At 48.0% G+C, this 23,536-nt stretch overlaps 1 protein-coding gene across 1 annotated transcript in view; it reads left to right on the top strand.

Moving 5' to 3' along the window:
- ANTXR1 (ANTXR cell adhesion molecule 1) overlaps positions 1-23,536 on the top strand; it is a 77,076-nt gene that overhangs the window by 4,825 nt on the left and 48,715 nt on the right. Inside the window, exons 2-10 of the mRNA XM_061478995.1 lie at positions 4,272-4,343; positions 4,878-4,949; positions 6,979-7,060; positions 8,163-8,196; positions 9,941-10,020; positions 10,584-10,652; positions 12,462-12,542; positions 16,497-16,557; positions 18,734-18,832. Coding sequence (XP_061334979.1) covers positions 4,272-4,343; positions 4,878-4,949; positions 6,979-7,060; positions 8,163-8,196; positions 9,941-10,020; positions 10,584-10,652; positions 12,462-12,542; positions 16,497-16,557; positions 18,734-18,832 — 650 coding nt within the window. The remainder of the gene's footprint in view (positions 1-4,271; positions 4,344-4,877; positions 4,950-6,978; positions 7,061-8,162; positions 8,197-9,940; positions 10,021-10,583; positions 10,653-12,461; positions 12,543-16,496; positions 16,558-18,733; positions 18,833-23,536) is intronic.

Genomic DNA, 23,536 nt, shown 5'->3' on the forward strand with positions numbered 1-23,536 from the left:
GGCTGCAGCTGGGCTTAGAGGCTCATCCAGCTCTGAACTGCACCTCCCAACCCAGTTTGACAGCATCTCTTAGGAGCCGTTGAGTGTGGCACAGCACAGCAGCATTTCCTCAAAGAATCAAACATCTTTGTGTTGTTTAGTGTCTCTGAATTGCTCCTGAAGTATTTGGAAAGACAAAGAACACTTCTTTGCCTCATTTGTGTTCTTTTTAAAGAGCTCAATAAAAAGATGCTGCAAAACTGCTTGGGTCAATGCCACCTCTGACAGCTCTGAGGCTTCTTGAAGTGAGCCCAAAGCTGTGTGAGTATAAGAAGAACTTGGATCAACATCAGTCTCTGATTTGGGCGTCTTTATGTATCTATATCAGCTGCAGGGCACAGAACTGTTGTGAAGTCTTTGTGGAAGAGTTTGTGGGCTTGATTCTGTTTCCTTCTGGTTTGTGAATTAAAGAAAAGCATGGGGACTCCAAGAAGGTGCAATGAGAGGCTCGGGAATGAGCAGTCTAAACAGTGCAAGACACCGTAAGGAGTTTGGGTTGCTGCAGCTTTGGGTTCTGGAGCATCTTGTCACAGTGAGCAGGAGAAAAGCACCTGCAGGAGGGCAGGGTTTAGTCAGTCTGGAAGCACGGAGCCATGTGGAGTGTCAATCTCAGCCTTGCATGGAGTCGAGATGTGCAAAATGCCAGCACAGTTGACCACAGAACATCTCATTCTCTTGTCAAAGCCATAATGGTTTACTTAGTCTTAATTTCCATTTACTGGGTTTTTCTCCAGCAGGAGAATTTGGCATCCTCATGATGAGCCTCTTCTTACATTGCACGTTTCTAGCATCAAGCATTCAGCTGCAAAGTGCTGGCTCGCTGATCATCGTGTTCCTCTCTGGGAATATGAAGAGATAATGATTTTAAATTTGGCTTTTATTATCTTAGAGTTAGGCTTTAGAAATCCTTGTCCCACTCTGAGCTCTTGGCCTGCTTTAAGAGAGGCTTTACAAGCGACGAGTGTCTTCTATCGCAGGGCTTCTGAGTAACACAGTGAGTAACTGAGCCAATGGTGCTTTTGTGAACTCTCTGCTGACTGCAGGAAGGTTAGTTGTATTGCTTCTATCTATTTTAGGTCAAGTGAAGACTTTAAAAAGCCTGCAGTGTGTTTCAGAAGATGCTTTATGTATTGGGGGAGTATTTTTTCTAAATGCAGACCTGGGCATTTATAGCCATACCCTTGGGCTTGACTAGATGGCTGCAGGTAGACTGAAAGTTATAGATGGAAACCTTGCTGTGCTAGAAGGAGTTGTTATGGTCAGCAAAGTGGGAGCCTTCATTTTGGGCCCCTTCTATAGCTTGTTCTGGTAGAGGTGAGGAGCAAATGGGTTGTAGACTATTCCAATTGTCCCACTTCAGTGCCTTTGGAACTGAAAGCAGGAATCATCCTCCTTTTGTGGGGTAGAGAGGGTGTGTTTTGATGATGGTAGCAATGGTTATATCAGTCCTTCAAATAGGTGCTCACCATTCTTGAACTTCAGGTTGTTCCTTTTATGTGCCAAGAGGTGTTTGGGAAGGTTCCATGGAAAAAGAGCTGTAACTTCAGATAGGGGGAGTTTTGATCCAGAGGGCATAAAGATGGGACTGTTGATGGGAAACCAGGGTGAGGATGCTGGAGGGGAAGGAGGTGCAGCAGGAGATGAAGCTTACTGTGTGAAGAACTAAAAGCACTGCTTACCCAGCCACTGAAGCCCAGCAGAGCAACAGTTACAGAGACAAACACTTGAGGAGGATGTGCTATTGACGTGTTGACTGGCACAGCCCTGAACTGAGCTCTTGGGTTCAGCTTTATCCTGGCAAATGCTGGTTTCTGACTTCCCAGAGCCATGGAAAACGACAGGGTTTTATGTGACAACCCACATACTTGATGCCTGCATCTCATTCCAGCTGCCCTGCTGCAATAGTCATTCTATGGGATGATCAACTTCAGTTCAAAGGGGAAGAAATAACCATCCTTTTAAAGGCTGATGGAGCTTCTAGGGCAGTGTCTGGTTGCAAGGAGGGGTCAGCCGCAGGGGCTGAAAGCTGAGTTTCCCCACAGCATGAAGTGTAGTGTGGTTGTCCTACCTGCTGGCTGGAAGGGTGGTTTGGGTATACTTGTGAAAGGGTCTCGGTTCCACGTGTCTGATAAAGGATGGTTCGGAAGATGTGTGAAACCTCAATGAGGTGTTCTTTTATGAGAGGCAGATATACGGTCCAAAGCAACGTACACGTTTCATTGGAGGAGGTAGTAACTGGTTTATGGTTAGTAAAGCCTTGGCTTCATGTGTCTTCTGGAGACCTATGTAACCACTGCTATAAAGCCATAGAATCATAGCACAGCCTGAATCTCCCTCTTTAGTTTAAAACCATCCCCCCTCCTCCTGTCACAACAGGCCCTGCTGAAAGTCTCTCCCCGTCTTTCTTATAGGTTCCTTTTAAGAACTGAAAGGCCACAACAAGTGTTTCCCTTTATGCCTCACCATGTAATGACAATAAATACTTACTTCCCAGGTCAGTTCTCAGACCTGTTTGGGCTATGTGGCGTTGGTGGGACTGCAGTGCCTGTCTCAGAGTTATTCCATACACCTGAGAGGGACTTGCACCTGGGGCTGAGCTCTGTGTGTCTCTGATCTCTCAGGTTGGGTGCAGTGGGAGTTAGTTTTGTGTTTGAGAGCAAGTCCCTTTCATCTGTTACAAGAGCCCAGTTTTCCCACTGTCTGTGTGGTTTAAAGAGTTTATCAAGGCTCAGTGTTGCTTTGGTCCTCCCTGATACACGTTTGTATAGAGAACAAGTAATGATTTCAAGTCCTGGTCTGATGAAAGGAAGGAGAGCCAAGAAGCAATGCAGCACTGTTAACCTTTGTCTATGAACAGGTCTCCTCTGCAATCTGTCCCTTGCAGTCACAGGAGTGCCTCTGAGGTTAAAGAGGTGCATTTGCTATGAGTCCTTTGTGCAGTGAGTGATGGAGAGTTCATTGTTCTCCCAGATGGACCATGTGCTTTGGTACCTGTGCAAGGGCCCCCATTGCATGTCACTGGAGGTTGTCTTTGCACATATTTGGGTCATATAGAGAAAGAAGAGCTTAAGGTACCATGGGCTGAGGTTTGCACTGAAAGACTGCAAATGGGGAGAATAACATCTCAAATGCTCATCTCTTCTTCCTCAGGCTGCAGTTCAATGGGTTTCTGTCAGAGCTTTGGTGGTTATTTCCTTATAAACGTTGTTAGTTGTATGCAATGAATTAAAAAAGTGATGACACATTGATTTCCCAGCTCCAGGAAGGTTTTTTTTCCCCCCCAGTATTAATATTGGGTGTTCACAAAAGTGTTGATGCCAGAAGGGGCATTTAGTGCTGAAAGATTCTAATTAACCTGATTCTCTCCTGGTTCTTACAACATAAAGAACAATCCAATCCCATTGTGGTCCATGGCTTGTCCTCCTTTAGCTGAGGGGTGCAAGGATTAGATACAGCAGTTGAGATGTGGTTGAAGGTGTTTCACTTTCCCTGCTCTCCAGCCCAGTGGAAGCACTAGAGAAGGTTCCTAAACTGTTCTTCCAACTTCATTTGGTCTCTAAATACACTTGAGCTAAAAGCTGTGTGTAATGGGGGCCTATAGGGATGCTGGGGAGGGACTCATCGTTAGGGACTGTAGGGATAGGACAAGGGGTAATGGGTTAAAACTGAAACAGGGGAAGTTTAGGTTGGATCTAAGGAAGAAGTTCTTTATTGTAAGGGTGGTGAGGCACTGGAATGGGTTGCCCAGGGAGGTTGTGAATGCTCCATCCCTGGCAGTGTTCAAGGCCAGGTTGGACAGAGCCTTGGGTGAGATGGTTTAGTGTGAGACATCCTTGCCCATGGCAGGGGGTTGGAACTGGATGATCTTAAGGTCCTTTCCAACCCAAACCATTCTGTGACTCTATGAATGGTGTGAGATGGTGGAGTTAATCTAAACCACAGCGGAGAGAGCCAGGTCTTCACTCACATAGGCTTTGTGAGCTTAAGGTCATGCTAAAGGTCTGTGCAACTGCTGTGTGTTATTGTCAAGTGTAGCCCCAACCACTTGCCCCAATGGGAATCATTCTGCTCTTCAAAGCTAAGCCTGAAATGGCATTGCCAGTTTGAGATCTCTCTAAAGGCACGACATGGACAGTGTTAAACAAGACAACAACTGCCTCGCTGGGCAATGTGCAAGGAGCCATCAGGCAGTAGCAGCCGTTACACTGATATCTCCTGTCCTCTTTCCCCAGGTCGGGAAGTGTCCTGCACCACTGGAATGAAATCTATCATTTCGTGGAGCATTTGGCCCGCAAGTTCATCAGGTAAGAAGTGGGGCCATGCTCTTATCGTGGATAGCACCAGGGAACACAGAGGAGCTCCTCTTGCTTCCTCACTGACTGCATTCACACAGAAATAAGAGCAGATAAGCCAGTTGTTCCCATTTTCCCTGCCTGACTCCCATGGATCAGATGATGGGGATGGAATCCTCTTGGCTGGCTACAACCCGAGTACAGCAGCCTGGGTCTGCAGGGACAGGCGTGAGGCTATAGCTTTCAGGCACTGAATGACTTGAGGCTGGATGAGAAATCCAGTGGGTGGGATGTGTTGTGGTAAACACCATCAGCCTGCTTTTGTCTCCATGGTGACCCCGGGATGTGCTGGAGCTTTTCTTGCTTCAGCAAGCGTGATGCAAGAGCTATTTACATCTTCCTGATGGTTTGCCTTGACTAGGAAGGCCCAGGGCAAAGCATCTTTCACCCTGTTGAACGAGTCTTGATAGCCCTCAGAGCATCCTGCGTGTTTGGTGTTAAGCTCTGGGCCTTCAAAATAACTCTCCTTTTCCTCTCCTTCTCCAGCCCTCAGCTGAGGATGTCCTTCATTGTGTTTTCAACGAGAGGGACCATTCTAATGAGGTTAACAGAAGACAGGTAAGAAGAGGTTTAAGGCGCACAGCAGCTTTTCTGTCCTTGTAGCTTCCTTCCCTTTCCTTGCTCAGTGATTTCCAGGGCTGTGAGCAGTGTTGGGACACCTTTGTGCCTCTCAGTTTCATAGTCTGAATCACCAGCCCATTTTCCCATGACAGAGGGCCTAAGGTATGTTATAGACAGCCGTGCTCAGGTTACATTGCAAGGGTGGATAGTTTTGGCAGTGACAGTTTGAGTGCCATATTCCTGAAGCATGTAGATCCCCAAGTTAATCCCAGTAAAACCTATGGGATGGGTTTTCTTTCTTCTCTGACTTCAAGGAGAGCTGCATGAGCTCCTTTAATCACTCCTGCTTCCTCTGCTAACTTCATTGCCACGTGGAGCAAGAATATATGGAACACATGTGAAGACTCTCTAAGCCAGCATGTGTTCTATATATTGGATGTCTAGGAAATGGCATACCAGAGCAGCTGCTATAGAGGAATGAAGAAGGAGCTGGCAGCCTTCCTAAAGAGCAGTCCACATACATACCAGCCTTGAATATGTCATTAAAGCCAGGCAGCCCAAGCAGCTCCTGCCACTTACTGCAACTCAAAGTGTAAAGAGAATGACCCTTGTCTAACTTGATGCCAAAGGAAAAGCAGTTCTCTGCTTCTTCCTGCTCAGTGCAAGGGTCTCTGGTGTGTTCAGGCTGGAAGTGATGACACTGAAGCGTTTCCCATGTGGAAATGTATTTCATATTCATCCAGAAATGCTGATGGGAACAGGATATTGGTATGCTATTAGTCTAAAAGCGATTGACTGCAGAGCTGCTGGGTTTTACTGGGGGACTGACAAACAAGGTGTGGGCTTCGTGCTGGTCCTTTAGTTAACGTGGGCCTTTCTGAAGCAGGAAGCTGGAGTAGTGGCAAGCAGCAGTAGTGGCATCTGAATGTGGAGACTGAGGGTGCTCAGCATCCCTTGGGAAAACCTCAGTGCATCTCTTGGCATTGCAGTGATGTATCTTAAAGGTCTTTGCTGGGTGTTTTGCAGAAGAGTTCTGATGGCAAGAAGTGCTCTGGATTCTATGTTCATCTTTGGCTGGGTATGTGCATAGGTAGCTGAACAGAGGAAATATTGCCCCTACACACCTTTAATACACAGCTCGGGGTCTGGCTAGTTTGAGATATCACAGGTACAGAATAGGTTCCTGATAGCTCGATAACCCATTGCAACCAGATACTCTTTCCCCTGTGGGAGTTACTGCTCTATAGAGTGGATAATGTCAATGAGCTGCTGCAGTCAGCCTCACAAACATGAGAGGGAGAACGTGAACACACAGATTGGGTTTGCTGGAGTAGTTAAATTCGGGGACAAAACTGGCTTCTGGCATTCAGTGCTGCAGCATCAGTGGTCCTCCAAGCACTGACTTAACCCATTGCCCATGAAGCTTGTATAGTTTGCTCAGAACCCTTTATCTTAGTATTAAAGACGTGTGGCGTGTTCTTTGCTTCAGAGTTTGATGTCTGCAACTCAGTGGACCAGCAAATGGGTGCCCACCCCATTGAGCCTGCAATTACATGTCATTTTCCTGGCAATCCTAAAGAAATGAAAGCATTCCCTGGATCGTAATAAACTACTGGGAAAGGCTTTAATTCTTCAGCTTGGTCTGAGCAGGGGCTGAAGGTGTGATATTCAAATAAACCAGAGTTGGAGGCTGGTTTGGGGTTGGTGGCATTTGTATAGTCGGGAAGTGTGAGGGAAGGGAGCCATGAGCAAGTCTTGTGCTCCAGAGGCTTGTCCAGAGTGACATAGGGAATATTAGAAAGAAATGCATGGAACCTGACCTTGGGGATGCTGTGGGAGCCCTGGGAGCACCACTGCTGTTTTCCACCTCCTTAGGAAGGCATCTACTGAGACATTACCTTAGCCTGGATAACTGGATAAGCACTGAGCTAACTCCTTTTCCCCCCTCTCTGTACCCGGCTCTGCCATGCATGCCTCCTGTGCCTGGATCCCAGCTCCTGATACGTGTGATCTGCCTTCATTCCAGGGAACAGATCCGCCAAGGGCTGGAAGAGCTGCAGAAAGTCCTCCCGGGAGGCGACACGTACATGCATGAGGGATTTGAAAGGGTAACCACATGCATGCCCAGTGCCTCTCAGCTGTGTCCGGGTGCTCCTTGGGATCTGGTTAATGGTCCTCTGGGAGGGGAGTGGGGCTGTTCCCCTTTCCTAGGTACAGCAGGTACACTGAAGTGTTGGCATTCAGGGCTGGAACTGGCACAAGGGATCTGCAAACCCTGCTCCTTAGCTTCTCTTATTGCCTCCATCCTTTATGGGGAAGCTGCCTTTTCAGAAGGCTTTGGCATTGCAGTCCCTACAGAACCATGGTCAGGAGGAGTGGAAAGTCTGGAGTCCTGCATGGGGGCTGTTAGTAGGCTTCATAGAGCTGGGTGAGGGCTAAGGCCATGGTTCTAACTTGGTGGCCAAGTAATGCTGCACAGAAGTGACTGCCTGTTCTTACCTTCTCCTTCAGAGTCATTTAACAAGCTCAGAGTTTATTTAAACCTGAGCTCCTGGCCCCCATCTCCCACTCCACTACATATGGGAGGACTGGGGAACTGGCTGCCTATTGGAAGGACACAACAAAGTCAACTGATCTGACAGAGATGCTGGCTCCCAACCAGGGGTCCAAAACCCAACCCCAGAGCTTGGTGACTTCAGAAACTCTCCAGGAGGAGTCCAAAAAGAGAAAGAGATTTAAATTCTGAGTAGTCATGAAATCCCTAAGCCAGGAATGTTCAGAGTGAACCACTGTGATTTAGAACTGATGCACACTGAAGCGTTTGCCCTTCTACCATGTGCAGTGCCCTTGTGCATAGACCAAATGACATATCGTAGACAATATCTTTCTGAGGTTGGTTTGTTTGCAATCAGAGGAGTTGAATCTAGAGCTGCTGGGGAATATTTGGACCTAGGATGCTTCCTAAGGAGGGAGGTGAATGGGATTTTCCCATAGCAGAATAGCAGGAGACTGTATTATTGTTGGCCAAGGGCCTTAGGGTTGGTTTGACTATAGGCAAGAAACTTGCTCTGTGAAGCAGCTACCTCTGAAAGCAGAGGCTATGTGCAGGCCTGGCATCCTCACTGCCATCTTCTCCTTCTTTCTGGTGCATGTGTGCCCACAAAGTATTATCATTCCTTTATTGCTAATAATATTCTGATTTAATTTCAGGCAAGTGAACAGATTTACTATGAAAATGTTCATGGTGAGAGACTTTCTTGATACATTGATTATTGTTTTTTCTCTTTCTGACTGATGAATACAGTTGAAATGCAGCTTTACTGTGGGAGAGGTGGGGGTGGCTCCTGTTCCTACAGGAATATTGCTATTTAAGGTAGTTGTTCCTGAAAAGGAACAGTTGGAGCTTTAAGGATCCAGAGCTGGAATGAATGTGTGTCAGGCCAAAAGCAAGAAGCCAGCTAAGTGAAGGTACCTATTCTTACCCAGTATGGTACTTTATGTTGCTCTTTGTGCTTGAGGACTCAGGTAACCATTTCTTCTTCCTTCTGAAACGTGAGTTTGGGGAGATGCTGGCAGGTAAAAGTGGTTTTGTTATGAGCAGTTATGAAACCCAGTTTGAAGTGCAGACAACTGCAGAAAGGTTTGGTCTGTCCTTCCTTGCAATTAACAGAGAAAGCCTGAACTAGAGCTACAAAGGTTTCTTCTTGGAAAGCAAAAGGTAGGCAAGCAGATGGTTCAGTACAAAGCCAGTGCTAAGGGTTTTGCAGGGCCATTCAGGAATCAGATGCAGTAGAGACTAAGTCCACAGAGCTTTGGGACTCACCTGACTGCAGCAGGATGGAATAGGTAGCTCAAACAATTCGATTTGGGGTTGATAATGCTTTTAAATGCTGACGTATAGAGTACAAGTAAACAGATGGCCATTATATGCAAGAAGCAGTGGACAACTGGGTCCTCAAGGCTGAATGCTGGCCTGTGTATTTGTCCTTGCTTCACTCTAAGAAGTGTTTCTATCACCTGCAGTGGGTCCAGAGGCTCCTGCAGTAGTCAGTGGATGGAGAAAGGCACCTCTGGAGGCCAGAAGTTGGCACAAGAAGTGCTTGATTTCCTGTTTCCTACAGAAAGAGCCTGACACTTGACCCTATGTGTTGCTCATTGCTTGTCAAGTGCTCAACTTCCCATTGCTTCATTACCACCTTATTTATCATTGGGGATTTCTAAGTAGCCCCAGGACAAGTAGGGATCAGATCTCTGCTCCCAGCTCCTTGTTGGGATGTTTCATCTCTTCAGCAACAGTTTGTAAAGGCACAGGAAAACCGCAGAGATGGTTTCAGGGGTGTAAAGGTTGATGATTTACACACCTGGATGCGTTCAGCCTTTACCTTTCCATGGCAGTGTTTGTGCAGAGGTACCTACAGAGCTCCCTCCGATCCGTAGCAGGACTGTTGTCAGAAATGGAACTGATTCTGGTGTAACCTAACACACCTTGAAAACCCCAAGCTGTAATCAGTGCAAAAGGGAGGCTGCAAGGTTTTGCTGCTGAAATCAGTTGCATAGGAGTGTTGAGGATTTTAGGCCATTTTCCCATTTATCTGTTAAAATCCCGAGTCAGCTTTTTATCACAAGCTGAAAAAAACATCATCTCTGGATTTATTGAATTGACAGCATCGATAAAATCAGGGAATAACTAGGAACGCTTTGCATTGGGGTTTGATGGCTGCAGTCTAATCTACTGGTCTGCAAGAGTGCAATAGTTACGAGGGTGTCAATTAAAACTCATTGACACATCAAAGGAGGGCGGTATAAAACTGATACTGAAGGCAGGTGAGTGAAAGAGCATGCAGCAATTCATGGCTAGTAAGGACATGGGCTTGGTGGCCACTTGGTGGCCCTTTCAGTGCACTAGGAAGTCACTAGCAGGATGCTTTCTATGGTAGCGTAACAAATACTACTCAAACCCAAGGGGCTAAGGAAGTTTGTGTCTTTAGGTTACAGAACTGCAAGTGTCATCATTGCACTGACAGATGGAGAGCTCCATGAAGACCTGTTTTTCTACTCTGAGAGGGAGGTAAGTGTCTTACGTGTTCTTAGCCAGAGCAATGTCTGGGCTTGCTGCTTGGAAGGCAGAAATGAAGGGAAACCTTTTCTCTAGTGCCACAACTTCACCTCGGTGCTCCTTAGATGGGAATGTTGCATTCGGTTTGGAGAGGAGCAGTCAGGGAGCAGAATGCAGATCCCGATCTTGGCTCTTACACTGGGAGTTGCTTTAGTTCTTTGGGTTTAAGCTGCTCAGTGTAAAACTGGAATGATGCTTTTCTCATAGAGCACTTTGCTGTTGAACAACTTGAACTACTACGGTGTTCTGATGTAATGTGACTCGCTGCCATCGCTCCTGGGACTGGGGTTTTGGTGTAAGTGCCCCTGTTCTAATGAAATGTGATTAAACCACTTCATACTCATGCAGGCAAGGGCGTTCACAACAGTTGCTTTCTGAATGGTAAATGCACCTTCACCTGCCTAGCAATGAAATAGCCTAGCTTGCTCTTCTTTTCGCAACTACATGATGCAGACCTGTCGGAAACCTGCTCCCATCCCATTTGCATCCGGATCATCCTCCTTTCCTTGTTTCAGGCTAACCGCTCGCGCGACCTGGGAGCAACAGTGTATTGCGTCGGTGTGAAAGACTTCAACGAGACCCAGGTAAATGATGCCTCCTGTTCCCTGCAGAGCTGCGTGTTGAACACATCCAGTGCTCCTCAAATGGTCTCTTGGTCGGGTTGTTGGGTTTAAGCCCCTTTCTCTCTCTATATCCCTATGTGGAGGACTGTCCCTCTGCATGTCACTGTGACTCTTCCTAACAGTGAGAAAAGCAGAGGTAAAGACAATCAGAGAGCAGCAAATCAGCCTGGCTGCGGCTGTAGGCAGGAGGAGGTCGTGAGGACTGTTTTTTCCCCATCAACTTGAGATGTTGCCGTAGGACGCTTCAGTTCCAGTCCAGCTTTTCTTCCCTGGGAAAACTATGCTATAAAAAGCAAGCAGCTTTATTAGTGACATCAAGACTTTAGTGGTTTCCTATTTGGTAGCCTGACTTCTCAATTTACCGTATGAATGTTGGTGTGTCCATGAATTGTGTTCACACCAAGTGTAACGGTTGCCATTGTTTTTCTAGCTTGAGTGGGACACTTGTACAGCCCCTAAGTGCTGGAATAGTTCCGGAATAGAGCTCTTCCAGGCTCACAGCGGTTCAAGGAGGAGTCAAACCAAATCTGGTTTAGAACAACCTCCTTTGAATCAAAACCAGGGTAAGCCATAGAAAAGCAAAGAGGGAATAAAAAGGGCAAAGAGACTGGATCTGAAGAGCAGACCTCAAAGCCATTTCGGTGCTGAAGAAACCAACTGGAATTAGATGGCACTGCCTGAATTGCCCAAGAAGAAAGACTATGGGGAATGAGCTGAGGAACCTGCAAACATCCTGCTTTACAGAAGCTGCTGTATCCCAGCCACAGCAAAGCTGCAGGGGAAGGCTGCCTGGAGCATTCCTCTGGATGCAAAACCAGGAGCTGGCACTTTGGTGCTTTGCTTGAGAAGAGGGAGCCAGAGGGATTGATGGAGGAATGTGTGGCTGCCTCCCCTTTGCAGCGCACAGGAAACGCCAGGAGCCTGCTGGGTTGCTGTTACCTCTGCCATGGGAGAGAATTACTATAACAAACCCTGGCCTGGCAGGTCCAGACCTTGGTTCTGCTCCAGCAGATGCATGGAGACCTCATTACTTCTCTTTCTGCTTAACCCTTAGCATGCTGCTCACAAGTGAACCTGCATGTAGCTCTTCACTGCTAATGTCCTGGCTCTCCTCATCTTACCACCCCTTCCTTGTCGTGTAGGTTTCCAGATGCTCTTTTGCTACCTTCTTCCCTCCACTTGGAAAATACCTTCTGTTAGGTCCCTGCTCTCTTCTTCTTGGCTCTGATGGTTGCCCCTTGACAAACAGTCAAATCTGTCCTGGCAGGAAAGGTGAACCAGGCCTCTATCTCCAGATAGGGTATGGTTTGCATTAGTCTTCTCTTTATGGGAAAACACTGAGCCATTTTGCTCAGTTCCCTGGTTTAAATGGTGTGTGCTGAAGTGTTTGCTGCAGTAGTGGCCTGTCAGGTTGATGCTGGGGCTGTTCTGGTTGGGGAGTCACTGTGCTGGCTGGTGGCAGTCAGGTGGGAGATGGGTTTTGCACTAAAGACCATTAGGCTCTGGGTATTGGTAAAACCCACTTTGTTTGTCTTCAGAGCTAAGAGAAGCCTTTTCTGATGCCTGATACAGAGCTTTCTAAACTCAATCAGGCTAAAGAGAAGCTTTTCAATGCCTGACAAAGCTACAACACACCAGCACAGACACCTGGGGTATTTGGGGTTTTGCCTTGCCAGTGGCTGGGTCTGGAGAGGCCTCACTTTGCTGCCTGCTGGCTCATTCACCTCATTCTTTGCATTTCTCTTTGATTCCCTTTCCCCACCGTGTCAGCTGGCCAGAATTGCCGACAGCAGAGACCACGTCTTCCCAGTGAACGATGGCTTCGAAGCCCTTCAGGGCATCATAGACTCTGTAAGTATTTGAGCTCCTGTATCTGCATGTTAGTCTGGCTTGCATAGTTAAGGGTTTAGCTTTCCCATGTTCACAAGGACTTGCTGACTGCTAGTAAATCACTTACACATGCCAAAGAAACTCAGCTTTATCTGTGTTAATATTGCTGCTTCCAGGTCGAGTTTATCAATAGGTCCCAGTAAAGGGACCTCTGAGCCCAAATGTTATCTTTGTGGGCAGTAACTGACTGAATGGGCTTAGGCACAAGGGGACAGATCATCAAATAGCTGCACAGCCCAGGACAGCAGGGCTCTGTTAGAGCACCTTCTGTATGAAGGATGAGAGCACTCTTTGGTTTTCCTGCTCGGACAGCATCCTTCTGTCCCGATGGTTGTGCTGCATTGCTCATCTCCTGAGCCAAAATCCCCCAAACTCTGCTTTCTACTCTCAGCCTCCTGACAAATGGGTGTTAACGGCAGGGGGTTGGAACTAGGTGAGCTTTAAGATCACTTCCAACCCAACCCATTCTAGGATTCCATGATTGCCGCAAGCTGAAAACAACAGGAAGAACTGAAGTGATATTCTATGATTCTATGATTTATGAAATATTGCTTTGCCATGAAAACCAGATATGTATAATGGGATAACCTGTGAGCATTTGATAGATGAAGCATAAGAAACGTGGGGATGCTTTTCTGTGCTCATCCTGAGTGAGCTGCTCAGACCTGGTCACCATTCCCAGCCCTGCCAAGGCCACCACTGACCCATGGCACTGAGGATGTGTGAACACTTGCAGGGACGGTGACTCCAGCCCTGCCCTGGGCAGCCTGTTCCAATGCCTGAGCACCCTCTGGGGCAGGAATTGCTCCTCAGCTCCATCTAAACCTGCCCTGGGGCAGCTTGAGGCCGTTTCCTCTTGTCCCATCCCTTGCTCCTTGGGAGCAGAGCCCAGCCCCTCCTGGCTCCATCCTCCTGTCAGGCAGTTGGGAAAGTCAAGGGGAAGGGATGTGGGGCCTGGGCACCTGAAGAGCAAGTCACCAGCTCCAGCCTCTTCCCTTGGGTAGCTGCCTTACCCATCTCAAGCACAGGATGAACCCCAGGCTTAACCCTATATTGTTTCTCATTACTTTTAGCAGCTTATGATCGCGCCTTCTACTTCTTCCTTACCTTAAATGCATCTTTAAAAAGGACTTAAATAGATTTATCTTGCTGAGCTCATGCAGATATCATTGGGCAGGAAACACTTCATAAACAATTCCTGTTTGTAACTGGTAAGAGCCATGGTTATGTAGTAATTAACCAGATGTGATAATGAGTACCCAGCCTCAGCCTGCAGGTCACTCACACTAACAGTGATGGGGCAGTGACCTTCTATTGAACTTCAGCATCCTGTCGGCTAACCAGAATTCCCAAATTTGGTGGAAAAAACCTTTACAAGAAATATGCAGCTGCTGTGTGAGCTTATTGTCTGCCTGCTTGTGGAGCAGAATTCCAGATGGGAGCTTCCAGCATCCAGGAGATGGGTTTGGGAATCTGAGCTCCTCACTAAGCATGCACTGCTCAGGACAGTGGGATGCTTCCTCACCATGGGTGATGCCTTTCTTGCCTGGGTGCCAAAGCAAGCTGCAATTACTTCCTGAGTGAATCAGAGCTGTTGTGGCTCTCCCTATGGAAGTGAGGATACGGAGTCTGCTCTCCCTTGTGTCCCCTTGGAGTAGTGCTCAGCTGAGGGACTGCATCCCCACTCCTGCATGTCATTTCCCTTTCCTGGGGAGCCAGGCTATAGTGAATGAAGTGCATCTTTAGCCCACACAAGGCTGTGTAGCCCCTAGGAAACAGGAGAAGGGATGAAATCCTCCTTGCTGAATGCATTGAAGTCCTTTCTGAATGTGTTTGTGATGAGGAAGAGACATGAAGGAATTCTTGTGCAATAACCACCGTTGCCTGATTTTCACCTTAGGCTGGGTGCTCCAATGGTTGGAGCATTGGAAGCTTATTCTAAAGCAAAGTACATATTGCAGTGAGCACTGTAAAAAGCTTTTTTATAGTCGTGGAAATGGATTGGGTTGGGCTGGAAGGGAGCTCTGCACCATCATAGCCACCTGCTATTGCACCCTGTGTCCAAGCTGACTTACAGCATATGTGTGTGCAAAGGGTTGAGTGCAAGCCATGAATTTCAAGCTCAATCATGTCAGGTTTTGCTTGATTGTTCAAAGAATGGATGTATTGATGGTATTTTTCATGCATTTGTTCTCATTTGTCTGCTTCTCTCCCATTTCATTGTGACATGAAGGAGAAGAAATCATTATTAACATGTTTGTGGGTGCTGAGGAAGAGGGGAAGGGAATCTAAGGGAGAATTGGGGGAAATGTGAAAAGCTTCTCTTCTTAAAGGAGATGTTTTTCAGTGGAGTGGAAAAATGCTGGAAAAACCTCAACTCTTGGTTGTGCTCGTTAGTCCTGGCACTTTGGTTGAAAACTGCTGGTATTTCAGAGGAGCAGAACCTGGAATGAGCAAGGGCAGGGGGTGGCAGAGGACTGACGGGAGATGGAGGGATGGGTAACTACGGATGGGTACTTCGGAAGTGTTCTTACAGCCCTCTTTATTCTTCTGCCTTTCAAATTCTTCTGGTCTCAACTGTTGACTTTCTCTCTTTTTCCACTTGACAGTTCCTGTATAACCTTGTTCCTGCAAATCCTCCCTCCTCGCTTGTTCGGCTGCCAGCAGCTCCAGCAGCCCTGCTTCCTTCAGTCCCTTGGTACTCCTTCCATCTCTCCCCACCCTGCTTCTGAGTAAATCAAACCCTTGTTTAAAAGTAGAAAATAACTAAATCACGGCTCTGTCTGCACCGCCTGCTATCAGGTATTTGAGTCTGATTGATTCAAGAGCTGTGATTGCGGAGAAATCAGAGATTATCTTTTCCTCGCTGAACTGATGCTGTTGGTTGCTGCTCGTTCCTTACAGATGTTTCAATTTAAAGTTGGGAAAATACTTTCGGTGTTGGATTTGAGTCATGATGCTTGGCTGACATTTACTTGCCTCTTGGAGCTGACCTAAATCTTGCTTAGCATTGCCTCGTCTGGGGGCTGCTCAGCCCAGCACTGAACATCACAGCTCTTGGTTGTTGCTCTCACAGGGGTTTATAGACACTGGCACCAGTTTGCTGAGTGGGAACAGTGAAGAGCTGGACTTGGTGTTCAGTGCAGGGGAAAGGCTGCTGCATACAAACAGCTTGAGCCATTCTAGCACCATGTGGGAATAGAGAGTACCCAGCTCCAGAGTGCCTGCAAGCACCATGCCAGGCCTGATGCTGAAGTACTTGTGTAAATCACTGTCGACATGTGACATGGTTAAGAGCAGTGCCAACCCTACCATGACATACAGCTCAATACGAGTTTGGCTTTAGCGAAGAGCATTTGTCCATACACCTTGATTTGAAATCTTTGAGGATGCACTCGGGTATGCTCTCATAGGTCAGGTTAACACCTGATGAAGTTGGAGCCCCTACACTGAGGTGTGGGAAGTGGCTATGCAGCTATTCATAGGATGTTTGAATGCAAACAGCTCAGCTTAAACCTGTGCTGTTTTATTTGGAGTTCTGGGCTCCAGAATCATTTAGGAGAGGGAGGTGTGACTGCAAAGGTAGGGCAATGGCACTGCCTCACTAACCCTTCAGTGCGCACTTGACTTGCTGAGGATCATAGTCTGCAGAGTAGCTCGTACCACAGACAAACACCAATATGTACTGGGATCCTGGAGAGCATCTGCTGCCTTCCTCCATAGCAGGAGCTTGCTGTGGAAGAGTAATGACACGTGGCTGGTGGGTTAAAGTGCCACTAAGGTGGCATAATTGTGGCACGAATGCAAAGTGCAATGTCGAGTTAGGCATTTGCATGAGAACAAGCGCTCACGCTTTGCTGTGTGCTGCTATAGAACAAGTCCAAGAGACTTCCTGACATGTTGCCTGTTTTTTAGATCCTGAAGAAATCCTGTATAGAAATCCTGGCAGCAGAACCTTCCAGTATATGTGCAGGGGGTAAGTATCTGCTGAGCCCTAGTGGTCATGTTGCCTAAAACACACTTTGGGTCTATAGAATCATAGAATAGTTCAGGTTGGAAGGGACCTTAAGATCATCCAGTTCCAACACCCCTGCCATGGGCAGGGACACCTCACACTAAACCATGGCACCCAAGGCTCTGTCCAACCTGGCCTTGAACACTGCCAGGGATGGAGCATTCACAACCTCCCTGGGCAGCCCATTCCAGTGCCTCAGCACCCTCACAGGAAAGAATTTCCTCCTTAGATCCAATCTGAACTTCCCCAGTTTCAGTTTTAACCCATTACTCCTTGTCCTATCACTACAGTCCCTATGAAGAGTCCCTCCCCAGCATCCTTGTAGCCCCCTTCAGACACTGGAAGGCTGCTCTGAGGTCTCCACACAGCTTCTCTTCTCCAGGCTGAACAGCCCCATGTTCTCAGCCTCTCTTCATATGGGAGCTGCTCCAGCCCCTGAGCATCCTCATGGCCTCCTCTGGACTTGTTCCAACAGCTCCATGTCCTTTTCACGTTGAGGACACCAGAACTGCAAACAATACTCCATCTCCGATCGCTGGCGAGTGCAAAAGGAACCCATCAACCGGTGCTAAATCTGCTGCTTTTCTTGGTGCAAAGGCTTGAATTTGACAGTTTTGCTCAGTGTGTTTCAGGCAAACCAGTCTGTCTCGTTCAGCCCGTGCTGCATCTGCTCCTTTCAGTCTCAAGCAGAGACAGGATCCCCGTGGTTAATCAGACATCCCCGACGCTCTGCTTTTCCACTGGGCTTGAGCTCATTCCCCAGCAGTTGAGGCTCCTGTGATTTCTCTTAGGCATTCATCAGCCCCCACACTCCAGAACAGAGCTTGTCTCCCCCGTCCTTCCCAAGTGCTCTCACACAATGGGCCTGTGAGGCAGCAGCAGCTTCCCTGGCTGGGAGTGCTGGGATGATTTGCAACTTGGCTGTAAAGGAGTGGGACCTGGAGGGGATCCCAGATTCCAGAGCAGAGCTGCTTTTCTTGACAAGTACAGTGTGCGAGTCCTTCGGGGAGATGAAAGATGCTGGGGGCTGTGAAGTGCAAAGGGAAAGCTTTGAGTCTGCAGAAACTCGGTTCCTTCTTGCTCCTGGGAACCATCAAACCAAGGGCAGTGTTGGATGCGCTGTGGTCGCTCCTGCGTTGTCTCGGGAGGCGAAACGTTGTGTGTTCAAGCCACAGCCACCAGCCAAACATCAGTGGGGATTATCGGAGTGCCTCTCCAAGATGGTAATTCCCACAACAGGAATTGAGGGGGCTGCTTCCTTCGCTGGGTTTGTAGTCCTTGTGTCCAGAACTTGTCTGGGTCCGTGGCCCTGCTTCAACATCTGAAAGCGATGCTTCCTTGCGAGGCAGTCGTACTGCTGGTGGTGGCAGGAAGCTTGTAAAGCTTCCCCAGTGTTAGGTTCAAGGAGCTGGGATAACAAGGGATAGGAGGGCGCTGTCAGACTTGTGAGGAGGTGATCTCATTGCTCAGGGATGCTTGCTCCAGAAAGGACCGCGCAGTTCAGTGCTCAGGTGTAGGGGACCATCCTTGATGCCTTCTGCATTAGACCTTGTGGAGCGGATATGGAGAAGCAGCAAAGAGGAAGACTTGGGGAAATGCCCACACTCTGGTTTGTCCAGGCACCAGGAAGCTGATGGAATGAAATCCCCTGTAACTGCATGGAAACGAGCCCCATCAAGGACTCCTGGTCATGGTACAGGCTCACAGGGCAGGATGCGGCCAAACTCATGGCAACTGCTACAAGACTGAGTTACCCAAAGCTGCCCTTGAACCTCTCCAGATGATCTGTCACTGGGAGATGGTTTTCCTTTCTGTGGAAAGATACTTTTACCTTTCTTCACCCAAACCTTCCTGCTATTTAAAATGCCAGCCTGGGGAGGGGGAAGCTCAGTGTCGCTGAAGCTCAATGTTCTCAGTTCAAATGCTTGTGTTGTGTGTTATTGCCTGTTGCTAAAGGTTGAGTTTGGGCAGGGAGGGAGTGGAAGGTCCATTCTTTACTATGTTTAAACTTAAAACTTATTAAACTGCATATTTCAGCTGAGGAGACCAAGTGAAAACTGGTGACGTAGACACCTTGTCTAGGTGACCACTCTTTGCCTCTCCATGGATCGATAACGCACTGTCTCTCTTGCTCCAGAGTCGTTCCAGGTGGTTGTGAGAGGGAACGGATTTCGACATGCCCGCAACGTTGACAGGGTGCTCTGCAGCTTCAGGATCAACGACACCCTTACCCTCAGTGAGTGCTTTGGATCTGTGGTTTGTCTGATCCTGCGCTTGGAAAACGTGCTGGATCTTCAAGTGTGTTGGCTGTGAAGGGAGCAATTGTATGGGATGAGGAGCTATGGTGGTGGTGTGTGCTGTGACTGACAGCAAGGATGTGACTAGGTGAGCTTGAGCAGTGGAGGGGACAGGTACAGAAGATGAGAAACTTGCCTGTAAAGAGCATCTCTGTGTGTCCTGTTGGGTTAAGTATGAAGTCAGGTCAGGTCTGTTGGGTTGGAGCAGCTCTGCTCTGGAGCCAGGCTGAGAGAGCTGGGCTGGGTCAGCCTGGACAAGAGAAGGCTCCTGAAGGGGAGACCTGAGAGCAGCTCCAGTGCCTGAAGGGGCTGCAGGAAACCTGGAGAGGGGCTTGGGACAAGGGCCTGTAGGGACAGGCCAAGGGGAATGGCTTTAACCTGCCAGAGGGGAGACTGAGATGAGCTTTAATGTTCCTTCCAACCCAAACCATTCCATGATTCAATGGTTACCTATATTTGGTGGTATTTAGCAGGTCTGCTCATGCAGCTTAATTAAACACTGCTGCTGGAAGCTACAGTGGAGCAGTGGTTAAGGAACTGATGTGCTTCTGTGGAGGCAGCTTGGAAAGAAGTTTCCTCTACAGAGGAACCAAAGTAAGAGAAGCAAATTAGACCCCGAGTGTCTGGTCCCTCTGTGAGGTGTATGAGATCCATTTAGCTGGAAGAACTCACAACCCTGTTGCTCTCATCTGGCACGTTTGCAAACCCACACAGGAAACCAGATAGCATAACTCATAGCTAACACCACCGTGACAGCAGAATTCAGCTTGTCTAACACAATCTATTCTGAAGCTGCCTGATCACTTTGGAGGTGGAGCTGATGCTTCAGTATGAAATAGATGCATGAAGTAGTTAAAGCGTGGAAGTCAAATGGCTCAATGTTGGACTTTTCATGCTTCGAGCATCTGTAACTTGCTCTTTGGAGCAGGCAGCAGTTTGCTAAGGCTGTTTGTCCTATGAGGAATGTCACTGAGCATTCAGGGCAGGTATAGGACAGTGAGTGTGTGTGGTTTGTCCTGAACAGCTCTGTCACTGTTACAGTGGCCTCCTCTGCACTGGTTTGGCTCTGGAATTGCCAATGGTGATGTCCCTAAGCAGGAAGCCTGGCTGCCTGTGGCTTGTGTTTGCTCCATAGCATCAGACCCGAACCTGACACGTGGCCAGAGCTCCCTCAGTCTGGATCATGGCCACATTGAGGTGTTGAACCAGAGTTCAACAGTGTTTGGATCACAGGCGTTATAACGTCTCCCGTCGGAAACCTGCCCTCCTCTCTCCACCTGGAAGGAAGGTTCCAATGGGAATGGAATTGCTGTTTGGATATTTAGGAGTTGCTTTTTGTCTGAAGTCTGAAGCCACATGGAGCAAACCCTACCGCTCCTGCTTCCCAGATGGGAGAGCTGAAGGCAGCTGCTCCAAGTGAGCTGCCTGAAGACACTTCTTCCTTCATTTCTGCCTCCGTATCCACCCAATAATTGTCCTTATTATGGCCCCCTATGCACTGAGCCTGAATGGAAGGTGGAAGTACCTCCTCCTCCTGCTTTGTGAGGTAGGGAGGTGATGCTGGTCTCTTCCTCCATTTCTCTCCTATGTAAACTCAGTTCAACACTTGATTTCCTGATCCACTTTCTCCTCAAGAGAAGACTTCTTGCTCCCTTGTCACTGGTGTGACAGGTTCTTCTGCTTCCTGAGGCTAAAAGATGCTCTTGCATCCCAATTCCTCCTCAGCTCCGCTTCCTCCGAGCTGGCTGGCTCTGCAGCAAGCCTTTCATTCCTGGAAACATCCAGAGTTAGGAATGTCATCCATCAGCTTTCCACTCAGTCTATGGAGACACAAAAGCATCCAGTGCTGCCAATGGGAGGAGCTGTTTGCGAAGGTTACCTCACTCCCAAACACTGTGACCTGGTGGTGGTGAGGAGGAAGACTCTTTCCTTGCTTTGTGTATGCTGCTGTTGCTTGTCTGGCTGTGATTTATTCTGCTGTCTCTCCCCATCGTTTCATAGTAGTTTTGGGGAAGGATCAGCTTCTTTTAGTGCAACCCATGGGTGCTTTTTAGTTGAAGCTGTCTTCCTGTACCCACAAAATGACTGTGGAAAGCAAGGAGACGGGCCAAATGTTTCCTGCCCTCTGACCTGGTGCATCCATTGCGTCCTGCACTGATGCATCAAAGTGAGCTCATTCTCCTTGGCGCTGATCCGTTTTGCTCAGCTCCAGGCTGATCCCTAGGCAGTGACCTGGAAGCAGGAGGCCACAAACTGAGTTTCGGAGTCCAAACCATTCCCTGGTTGAGGGAACTCGACAGTTGCTCAGCAAAGCCAAGTCTCTCCGGGTGGGAACAGCTCTCTTCAGCTGCTCTGTGTGAGAATGTGTCTTTGCTTCACAGGAGCCCACAGATCCATCCTGGGCTCTCTGTTTGCACTGGAGCTGCGAGCAGCTTACCCTAAGAGTTAACTGAACAAGAGCTTAGTGCAAACCATGTGGGGTTTGGCTTGCTCAGCTGGTTTTGTTTGCTTGGAACCTCTCAGCCGCTGATTGTATCAGGGAGGGAGTTATTGTTAAAGATAACACTGAGCCAACAGATCCCGAAGCCTTCAGTTATCCCAGATGAGATGTCAACCAACACAGCAAGGACTTGCTGAGGTCAAGGGCATGAGCTAATAGGGTTTTATTGGGGTTATTGGCAGGCAGAAGTGGCAGGTGAAGAAGAGAGCATCACTCATAATGCTATGGGGTAAAACAGCTGTAGAAGCCATGAAGAGCACTTGGCTGAGCGGAGCTGTAACCAGATGCATGTTCAAGAGCAGCGTGTTTCTGCCAGCACAGGACCTGGGAGAATTGCTTTCAGGCTGCACAGAGTTAAAAGTAATTACCCAGAGCAGTGACTTACGGTGCTCAAATGGCTTTGTCTGCTCAGGCTGGGCAGGAGCCAGCAGGGATAGTTCTGGGCATGGAGATGAGCTCTGCCCTGTGCTAAAGCCGAAGGGTTGGTGGGGATCAGCTCCACTGCAGAGTGGAGGGGAAATGGGGCAAAGACAGTGAAAGAAGAACCCCCAAAACGGCATCCCAAAACTGACCCGCAAATGCCTTGTGTTTTCAAAGCCTTGCTCCGTTCTCCCTGCCTTTTTCCTGGCAGCACAGCACTTCCCTGGTGATACCTTTTTCACTGTCTCACAGCCTGCTCACTCGTCGCACAGGAATGGTTTACTCTGCAGTCCCACTCTTTAATCCCCCATTGATCGCATCACTTTAACCCTTCCCTCAATCTTTTCCTTTCTTATGGTAGCTTTGCCCTCTTTCCCCTATGGTACTAGAGGATGTCCATCACTGCATACAAGCCCCATCAGGTGTTCTGAGGAGGACTGTGGCCTTTATGAAGGACACAATGAATGCTTGTGTTTCTCCTAGGTGAAAAACATACGCCAAGGTGAGCTTGGCATCATGTTTTGAAGGGTGCCCCAAGTCATTGCTTGACAGAGAATATGAGCACAGACGAAACAGTCATGCTTCCCTCAAACGACCATCAAGAATTTGCAGGTTAAAGAGCTTTTAAAGCAGGATTCCTACTGAACCCATCAGAGAAAGAGAATCCTTCCATATCCATCCTCTCCATCCGGAGACTGTTATGAATGCGATATCATTGCTCTTCCCCCCATCCCCTAACTCTGCTCTCAATGGCTTTGGCATTCAAAGCTCATGTGTGCCTACACAAAGCAGAGCAATTACAACATGATCTCAATGTGGTTTTCATTACAGCATTAACAAAACATCTCTTCTTTACGTGTCAGTCTTGCAGTTGCTTTAGCTCAGAGAGTGATCCAGTGTCTTCCTACGTTCCTATCTCCCCACAAAATGGTTTGAAATGAAAACTTTGCTTGCAGAGCTGTCATAAGGAGTGGCGAGGATGAACAGAGATTGGGCTTTGGTGGCTGGTGAAGAGGATTATAGAGGTATATTTTGTCTCATCTTGGGTGACAGAAGCATTTGGGCTCTATGATTCGATGATTCTGAGCGTGTACTGGTCTGATGGAGCAGAGCCTTCTCCCATCAGAAGACATCCTGAGAGCATTGCCTGAGATATACTTTAGTTGAATTGAAATCATAAAGAGAGGGATAACAGAAGGAAGTTTTTAGCCTGAGAGATGGGAAGTTTGGCAAATGGCTTTTGCATCCTCTTTGGGACTAAACTATTGCTGATATGGTGGGTTCGACAACCAGCACTGTGAGAAGACTCTGTGTCCCCCTGTAAGGATCTTTACAGTCAGTTCTCAGTGTGCCACGTTGTTCTGGGGTGGACCAGTAACCAAAGAAAAGGCTGTTAAATAGCTTGGTTATATGGCCAAAAGAAAGTCCTGCTGGCCTGGTCACCTTCTTTGGGGTGTTGTATCTCTCCTTCATTGGGGTTTGTTCTTCTGTGTTAAAACTTAATGCATATATTGAGGCTTTTATTATTATGGTTGGGAAGTACTCCAAGTGCTGGCTTGCCAAAAGGTTACACCCTGCTAATGGTGAAAGAAACTATTCCCTGATGCTGGAATAATAGATTTTGCAGGCTGCAGATAGTTGTTAAAGGTGCAGGACTGCTGGGTAGTGAGTTACAGGAATGTGAGCAGGAGCAAGGACTTTGTTGAAAGGGGACTCATGGAAA

The sequence above is a fragment of the Pezoporus flaviventris genome, unplaced genomic scaffold, assembly GCF_033815535.1.
Source record: "Pezoporus flaviventris isolate CSIRO_AGI_PZ_B2104156 unplaced genomic scaffold, CSIRO_AGI_Pfla_v1 ptg000138l, whole genome shotgun sequence".
Classification (NCBI taxonomy): domain Eukaryota; kingdom Metazoa; phylum Chordata; class Aves; order Psittaciformes; family Psittacidae; genus Pezoporus; species Pezoporus flaviventris.